Genomic DNA, 9,609 nt, shown 5'->3' with positions numbered 1-9,609 from the left:
CTCTCCCACACCTACTCAATCGGAATACTAGGAGACAGAGCCTGAGACATGGTGTTTTCAATATGCATCCGGGGTGATTTTAATACACACCTTAGTCTGAGAATCACTAAATTAAACCCACTGACTTCTTCGCTATTTTGTCTCCAAGATAGCTATCTACATGGGATGCCAATCCCTTCTCCCTTCTAACCTAAGTTTTTTCTTAATTAGAGGCAGTAGTTAACAAACCCTCCAGTTCCCTACCAATTGCAGTTTTAAACGGAAGCAAGAGGTTAGGAAAGATTAAAGACCATGCACGATTTTAAGTGCTTTGGGACCTCTGGCACATCCCAGAAATAATCATGTCAAGAAGAGCTAGAGTAGCAAGCTCTCCAATGGCTCAAGACCAAAAGGATCCCTTCCCTCTCTAACTTCTTCACCACAAACACAGCAACACCCCTGGTAATTCTCTGGCACCCATCAGATACGATTTCCTTTGGCGACCCCTAACCCTATTTAGAGTACGTTCCTTAACTTCTTCACGGAACTGCCTCGCGATTGGTATAAAAACATTTCACATTTGATTACGTTCAAACACAGACACACACACACACACTGCACCCTGCCTACTGCCTCTCCTCCATCCCTAAACTGGGGCTCTGACCGCAGCTGCCCACTCGCCTAACTCAGAGCAACTTCTTCCCACTCCTCGTTATTAACCCCCGCCCTCTGCAAACAGGGGCCCTCACCAGTCCCGCCCGCGCACAGCCTGGTCCCCTGGGTCCTGCTCCTGGAACTTCTGCCCTCGGGCGCCCCTCGCCCCTAGATCCCCGGCCCAGGCCTCTGCAGACCCTCCCCTCCCCCCTCCAGGAGGGATGTCCTCCCAAGGCATCCCAGATCCGGCCGGCCCAGGCCCGGGGGACCCGGCCATGCGGCCCGACTCCCACTTTCTGCCTCTTCCCCGGTTGTTTTGCAGGACAGGGGTGCAGTCCACCCTCCAATTTGCTTCTCCTGCCGTCTCTCCCTTGGAGCTGCCCTCCTTACCCGCCTGCAGCCCGGTTTCGGCGACATCGCCAGCAGGGCCGAACTCGGCCCAGCCGCCGCCCGTCGGGGAGGAGGCACAACTGTGGTTGTGGGAGCACTTGATGTCGCGGAAGAACTTCTGGGTTTCGCGCAGGTTCTGCCTCAGCCGGCCCAGGTAGCGGCGGTAGCGACCGAACCCCCGGCACATCTCGCGAATCATTCCGCCGCCTCCGGGGCCGGGACCCGAGACTGGCTCGCTCCCCCACGGCAACCCGTCGCCCTCCATCTCTTCTGCCCACACTGTCTTCGCGGCTTGGTCCCCGGCCGCTGGCCCGGCCTCCCTCCTCCCCGCCCCCCCAGTGCTTAAGGGAGGAGGAATCCGCCTCCTGACGCCCCCGCCCGCAGTCGGCCTGGCTCCCAACCTCCCTCACTGCCGTAGCAAACAAACCAACCCGCAGTGCACAGCCAACGGAACCTTTCTCTCCACTATCCGCAAGAGTGAGGGAAAGATCGCTGGAGGACGCGGGCACTGCGGGGCCTACTGGGAGTTGTAGTCTGGGCTGGGGCCGAGCACCAAAACCCCAAGGCTGAAGGATGGGAGGCTGTGGATGGGGCTGCCCGCCTTTGCTAAAACCCTCACCTGTTCTTGTGCTTACACGCTCTCCTCATTTAAAAATGTGTTCCTAATCCCTACATGAGTGTCCCTGAGGAGAGAGAGGAGCTGCAGAATTTGGACTCCAGCAGAAGTGGGCTGCCTTACTGAAATCAGAGCCAAAGATTTTAATAGAGAAAAGGAAGGAAATATGACAGAGGACAGTAATATCTCCATGGTTACCCTAAATGGCTCTCTCACTTTCCGGATACAGTAGATACCGGGGAATTGGCTGAAACTGCCCTGGAATAGGGAAATCTCTCGTGTTTGTATTGCATCCTCCTTTTCTGACTTTCCTTCTCCAGATGTGGAATGGAGGGATGTGTAAGGGTCGATATGAGCTATCGGCTGAAGAGCGATTGGTTTCTTAAAGTAGGGAGACCCGGCTGGGTAAGGGGAAGTTGAGGTTTCTAGCCTTCCAAACCACTTCTGATTATCTTAACTCGGCTTCTGCTAATGCGCAAGCCTTCCCTTGACACAGACTGTCACAGACCCTTGGGCATAATTACAAAGGGCGCAAAACTTGACGTCGCCTCTTTTACACTTCCTGTTTTCTTTCCCCTCTTCGCCAGGCACAAATTCCACCTGTGTCTTTCTTGCTGTGGAAAGACCCCATCTTTTACCCAGATGGAGTCTCTGACAGGCTGGACAGTGTAGTTCCTTAACTTAAATTAGGGGATTGGACTTTGGGTCTGGACTCCAGTGCTTGTGACCTCAGGCAGGACCCTGTTTCATCATCTATGAAATAAGGGTTTGGACTGGTTGATCTCTTTGATATTTTCACTTATTTATTTTTGAGACAGAGTTTCACTCTGTTCCCTGGGCTAGAGTGCCGTGACGTCAGCCTAGCTCACAGCAACCTCAAACTCCTGGGCTCAAGCGATCCTCCTGTCACAGCCTCCTGAGTAGCTGGGACTACAGGCACACACCACCATGTCCGGCTAATTTTTTACATATATATTTTTAGTTGTCCAGCTAATTTCTTTTCTATTTTTTTAGTAGAGATGGGGGGGGTGATGTGGGTCTCATTCTTGCTCAGGCTGGTCTCGAACTCCTGAGCTCAAACGATCCGCCCGCCTCGGCCTCCCAGAGTGCTAGGATTATAGGAGTGAGCCACTGCATCCAGCCTATTTATTTATTTTTGAGACAGGATCTCAGTCTGTGGCCCAGGCTAGAGTGCAGTGGCATCACTGCAACCTCAAACTTCCAATCTTTCTGCTTCAGCCTCCTGAGTAGCTGGGACTACAGGCGTGCACCACCATGCCTGGCTAATTTTTCTATTTTTTGTAGAGATGGAGGTCTTCTTCTTGCTCAGGCTGGTCTCCAACTCCTGGCCTCAAGTGATCCTCCCACCTTGGCCTCTCAAAGTGCTAGGATTACAGGTGTGAGCCACCGCACCTGCCCTGGACTAGTTGATCTTTAAGGCCTTTTGGCTCTAAAATTTTATGAGTCCTGCTTTAAAAATTTTATTTCTCCCAACCTCTCATCTCATCTTGAGTGCAAGTGATCTTAGCTAAGTGATGTCATTCTGTTCGGATTAATTCATTGTAAAATGCGAAGGCTTTACCTTTCCAGGGGCTTTTAACACCTTATAAAAAGGGGTCACTAATTCAGATGAATCTCTTACTTGGTAAAGGTGTGTGAAGGCTGCCTGTAAGAGGGGAGCTTTATGCTCTTGCCCATTTACTCCTTCCCTTTTATTTGGTCACATATTCTCCACTGGCCATTCTTCTTTTGCAAGATCGTATTCTCTGTGCAACTCCCAAAGGCTCAGTAAAATAGAAATGAAAATATAAAATGGGAATTTTAATACAAGATGGTTGATACTATTTTAAAAAATAGAACAGCTCTAACAAAGCAATGTGTGATGATTTGCCACACACAATAATTTCTAGCAAAGGAGATTAAATGAGAGAACACTCAAAGTGGAATTGTCTAGAATAGGAATCTATCTTGAAGAAGAGGCAAAATTTGGATAGGTAGAAGTAATCAGAAAGGGCATTATTTCCGGTAAAGGTCACAGAGCTCACCGTTTTAAAAACTATTCATTAGTACTTTAAATTATATTCATTTTTAAAATAAGTAATACAATAATATAATATAAAATTCAAATGGTGCAAAGGGTATACAAGGAAAAACTAAGTCTTCCTTAGTTTTTCTGTCCCTGTCTTCCAGTCACCTAGTTCCCCTCCCAGAAAGCATATATAAATATATGTATTTTAAATACCAATGATAGCATACTATACATACTCTATTATACCCTCGCAGACTTCTACACCTAAACATAAAGATCTGCCTCATTCTTTTTAACTGTGTGATAAACTACCATATGGATTGGCATGTTTTATTCAACAAGTCTTCTATTGGCAGACCTTTAGGTTTTTTGCAGTGTTTTGATATTCAAAGTAATGCTACAGTAACTAACTTTCTATATACACCATTCTGAATTGTGCAAGTATATCTTACTCCCATTTTTTATCTGTTGAGGAAAGCATTCATTTTTTGCTATTTAAAATCTTAAAGGATGTGAGTGACAGTGAATCCTTATTAAATTATAATAACCTACCTATAAGAATATATATTTTTTCAAATATCTAATTCAAAGGACAAATGGGGGAAATAAGGGTTTGAATGGTAAGAAGATAGGGTTTAAGGTAGTATAGGAAAGTGTTTCCTGAAAGTGATGAGAGTTAATTAATGAAGATGAACACACAGATCTACTTTTGTTCGCTCCTAGAACATCATTAAGGTGACAGCAATGGAATTTTTAAAAGCAGAAAGCCACAATAATGAAAGGAGCTAGTAGCAAAAAATAAAGTGGAAGCCGGAAAGCCAATGGACAAGTGTTAACTAAGTTACCAGCCTGGGGAAACCTGAATCCTAAACCCCAAATGGGAAAAGCTGAGATCCAGCCTGATTTATGCTGCAGAATCCCCCACATCTTAGGAATTGGTAACAGTAGGTGCCCCCACTGCCTACTGTGGAATTATAGGACTACAGAGCTGCCATACACAGGTTGTGTGATGAACAGGAATTAAAACACAGATTTTGAAAGTTGTTTCAGAGAAGTTAGGACCTCAAGTCACTTTCCCCATCTTCACTGCCCCTCTCCACACTCCCGCCAAAAGAAGACTGAAATATTTATTTTGCAGAGAGGGTTAAATAGGAGCTATCTATATAAACAGGGAGATCAAGTGAATGTATGGATATTAGATGGCCTCTTCCCCCATTCAGTTCCTAGATCTTTGGCTACTAAGTGTTAACTCTCCAAAAAGGAAACCTAAGGAGTCTTCACCAAGTCCAGCCAAAGAGGAAAGATCCAAAGACACTGACATCAGAAAGGAGATTTTTATCTGGCTCGTTCACTGCTGTATCTCCAGCACCTAGAATGATACCTGTCACTTAGTAGGTGCTCATTAGATATTTTTTGAGTGAATGAGTGTTCACTGTAGACATTTTTGAATATTCAGGAAAGCACAAAAGAGAAAATAAAAACCACTCATATTTCTACTATCTAGAAACAACCAGTAAGTTATATTTGTATCTATAAATGTTGTCATTGGAGGAAGAGGGATAAGTGAGAAATATATTAGTCTTCCTAACTTTACTTTTCTATTACAAGTTGGTTAGGTGATTTCTACAGAGATTCTGAAGGCTTGATCTTCCTGTTCATGTAGGTGGAAATCAGGCGTTTTTTGCAGAACACCAAAAAACATTAACATTTAATTCTCCCATGTAAATTAAGAAAAGTTTATTAACAGAACCTATGTCTGTTTTCTATTATGGGACATAAAACCACAATTACAAATACAAAAATTTTTAAAAATCCACAAACTGAAGAAAAAAATACAACAAACAATTACACATTTCTGAAATTTCCATAGGTATTTTTAAAATATTTGTTCAATTGTCGTGATTTCCTAAAGTTACTAACAGGTGAGTGATATTCAGCTCCAAAAAAAAAAAAGGAGAAGTTATGGAAGAAAAGATGAGAAAATACAATTCATAACCTTAATTTTTTCTATGAATTGGGGAAAGATCACCACTATCAAATTTAGCAACACAGCACACAGCATACCTTCTTCGAACTCAACACTGATTTCCAAGGGAACATGTTTGAGAGTCCCTGTTCTAGACAATCTCCTTCTCTTCTCTGCTTATTTTGTATATTGCAGCCAATGTTGCAGAACAATGCTTCTCCAATTTTTTTCTTGAGGCAGGGTCTCACTCTGTTGCCCAGGCTAGAGTGCAATGGTGTCATCGTAGCTCACTGCAATCTCAAACTCTTGAGCTCGAGTGATCCTCCTGCCTAGCCTCTTGAGTAGTTGGGACTGCAGGCGTGAGCCACCACACCCGGCTAATTTTTTCTGTTTTGTAGAGACAGGGTCTCACAATTGCCCAGGCTGGTCTTGGACTCCTGGCCTTAAGCGATCTTCCTGCCTCGGCCTCCCAAAGTGCTGGGATTATGGGTGTGCGCCACTGCACCCAGCCTTCTCCAACTTTAATGTGCATATGAATTACATGGGGATCTTTTTTTTTTCTTCTGGTAACTTTCATGGAGCCAAGGGATCTTTTTAAAATATACTTCTGATTCAGTAAGTCTGGGATGGTGCTTGAAATTCTGCATTTATAACAAGTTCCCACGTAGTGTCAATGCTGCTGGTCTGTGGACCGCAGTTTGGGCAGCAAGGATGTTAGGATACAGTACGGGAGTTAGCAAAGCCTCATGGCTAAGGAAACAGGCCTTGGAGTCAGATCCTAATTCTACCGCTTCCTGTTTGTTATGTCCTTGGAAACATTACTTATTTTCTCTGACTCTTAGTCCCGCACTTGTAAAATGAGGATAACAGCACCTTCTTCAAAGGGTTATCGTGACTATTTAAAGGAGCAGTGCCAACATAATCTCAAATTATGTCAAAATAAGTTGTTTTTTTTTTTAAAGAGCAGTATCTGACATATAAGCATTCAACAAATGGCTGGTGCTTTTATCAATTGTGTTATCATTTTTACAAACCTGAGTTCTAGTCCTGACTTGCTGCTATATAATTTTGGGCATATCATTGGCTCCTGTAAGTCTTGGTTTTCTCTTCCACCAAATGGAATCCTAATAGTAGCCACCTCTAGATTATTATGAGGATTAAAATGGGAAAAAAAGTATATAAAATGCTTAGCGCAGAGTCTACACATAGAAGGAAGGCACTTAATAAAAAGTAACTGAGCTGATGATGATGATGACTGTAAACCTAGAGTCTAATCCTGGCTCTGTGACTTCTATTAAAAGGGAGAATCAATTGTGCTCAACATCACTGGGTTGTTGGGAGGATTCAATGAGCCATAGTAATTGAAAAATACTTTGAAATAGAAATCCTGTAAAAATGTAGGGAAAAGCAAGGGAGTCAGAGAGAATCTGACCTGAGTTCCAGTCCCGGAAGAGCTGCTTACTTATTTCATGACTTTAAGCAAATTACTTAACTTTTTGCAGTCTCTCTCACTTCATCTGTATAGGGGGACTAATAATGCCTACCTCACAGGGTTGTGAAGATTAAATGACATAATGCAGAAAGTATTTAGCACCTTACCTGGCACATAGACGTACTTAAGAAATGTTTTCTATCTGTAGCAACTACTCGCATTCAGTCTTATGTATTTTTCTAAGGAGGATAGTATTTTGAAGAATATTTTGTTTTTGAGATTCTTTACATGAAGGTTTATTAACTTGAAGATTAAAGGTCTACAGAATTGAACTGCTAAATGCATCCTATTTAATTATACATCAAATATCATTCCAATGCTGAATATTTCATCAGTGGCATCCCTGGCTGTTAGGATGCAGAGCATGGGGAGGAAAAACAATCAATTAAGGGGAATTTGGTATAACCCCAAACAGAGATCATCTTTGTTTTACTGCCAAATCGAAGAACAAGGTTTTCCAGAAATTATTTGGAGTAACTGACCCAAAACTTTCCAGAAGCCCTGAACATAGTTTTGTTAATTCACTTTTCATCAGTATCATTTGTAGATTGGTATTGTTCTTCAAAGCTTAAATACTTGTGGCCCTTTCTCTACTGTGTTACCTGACAGTTCAGTGGAACCCACTTTTGGTTATTTCCTTACCTTATCTGACCTGAGTTCCAGTCCTGGCAGTGCTGCTTACTTATTTCATGATTTTAAGCAAATTACTTAACTTTTTGGGGCCTCTCTCACTTCATCTGTATAGGGGAACTAATAATACCTACCTCACAGGGTATGTATTATTTATACCTACAGCAGGTTATATTCTTATCTTTGGTCTGATCCTGGATGGAGAAGGATAGATGAAAACCTACCAATACCCTTTTTTATGTCAACATTATCTTGATAGAGGTTTTCTGGAAGATTCTGAAGCCTGATTTCTCAAACATATTCCAATTGTCTTAGTCTGTTTATATTCCTATGTGCCAAATCTCATGCCTGACACAAAGAGCGTGCTCAATATGTATTAGCCAAAAGAAAATACTTGATTTTATTCCCCTGCTTGCCTTCCTTTCTCATAAATCTAACTCTGCAGGGAAGTGGTTTGATGGACGTGAGGGTTAGGATTCTGAAGCAAAGATGGATGAAAGGCATCCTGGTCATGAGAACATTCTCTATTCCCAAATTTCAGAGGGGAGAGGGACCTCCACCTAACAAACTTCATAGACACCACCATGTGCTTAGAAGACCCTTAACTGAGCCACCTTCACCTGTGTCTGTGTTGCGGGGACGGGGGAAGCGGGGAGTGGGGGGAGGTCCTATCATTTTCCTAGAGCTGATTTCAGAAGCACTGATCTAGGACTCTTCTCAAAATAGGGCTAAGTGATCCATTTAGGCAAGTTTCCAGATTACATGCACACGCATTTCTTGAATAAGGAATATGAAAACGTGTAAGGATATGGAAGAATAAGAAGAAAAAGATAGCATTAAATTTAAAACATCATAAAAATAGATTCATTCAAATGAAATTTTCAACAGTTCCATATACTAGATCAAACTTATGATTATTTTTAATAGTACTCCCTCCCATCTTTTTTTTTTCCACATCCAGCTAATTTTTTAATTTTTTGTAGAGATGGGAGTCTTGCTATGTTACCCAGGCTGGTCTTGAACTCCTAGCCTCAAATGATCCTTCCATCTCAGCCTCCCAAACTGCTGAGATTACAGGTCTGAGCCACTGTGCCCAGGCTTTCCCATCTTTATCCATTATTTATCCAAATTTTATCCATATAGTTTATATCGTCTTCAATTCTTACAACAACCCTGGATATTTCTATCCCTGTTTTACAGATGAGGAAATTGAGACTAAGGGTAAATGAGTTGTCTAGGTCCTTATAGCCAACAACACAGGTTTGTCTGCCTCTAAAGCCCTAATTCTTCTATCACTACACAATTTTGCATTGTAATGCTTTCATTTTATATTATCTAAAGAAGGCTTTTAATGTTTCTTTATACTCATCATATTTATTTTTTTCAATAGCAGCATAACATTCCATTACATTGTTATGTCATTGTTACCCACCCACTCCCTATTCTTGGAATATTTAGGTTGTTTCGGGTTTTTCATTATTTCAAACAATGCTGCTATAGGCATTTTTGTTGTTGTTGTTTATGCAGCTTGGTTTCTTCTTTTGAATTATTTTCTGGAAATAGATTCCCAGGAGGGTATTAAGTATCTATATGTCTCTAGCTATACATTACTAAATTGCCCTCCGATAGACTTGTACTATGTCATTGCATCTTGAAAGAGAGGACTATCTTCTTTCACCAGCACCCTGTGAGTGATATTAATATAAGGCAAGCCTGGGTGAATCCACTAATGAAAACAGCCCTTTGTCTTTATATCTGCTTGGGTATGCCCCAGGGCCATAGGAGACTCCTTGAAAAAGATTTATGACGTATGCCTATTCTATAATAAGATCTCACATGGGATGGCGTGATTC

General features: G+C 42.3%; 1 protein-coding gene across 2 annotated transcripts in view; it reads right to left on the bottom strand.

Moving 5' to 3' along the window:
• The window catches only part of DSTYK (dual serine/threonine and tyrosine protein kinase), a 48,161-nt gene extending 46,835 nt beyond the window's left edge, over window positions 1-1,326 (bottom strand). For both annotated transcript variants that reach the window (XM_012657839.1, XM_012657840.1), the window contains exon 1: window positions 1,024-1,326. In XM_012657839.1, coding sequence (XP_012513293.1) covers window positions 1,024-1,288 — 265 coding nt within the window. In that variant the 5' untranslated portion in view covers window positions 1,289-1,326. The remainder of the gene's footprint in view (window positions 1-1,023) is intronic.
• Between the last annotated feature and the right edge of the window lie 8,283 nt (window positions 1,327-9,609).

Source organism: Propithecus coquereli, unplaced genomic scaffold, assembly GCF_000956105.1.
Source record: "Propithecus coquereli isolate 6110/MARCELLA unplaced genomic scaffold, Pcoq_1.0 Scaffold563, whole genome shotgun sequence".
NCBI classification, from domain to species: Eukaryota; Metazoa; Chordata; class Mammalia; order Primates; family Indriidae; genus Propithecus; species Propithecus coquereli.
Note: the sequence above shows the minus strand (reverse complement) of the source record. Positions and strands in the feature narration are given on the sequence as shown.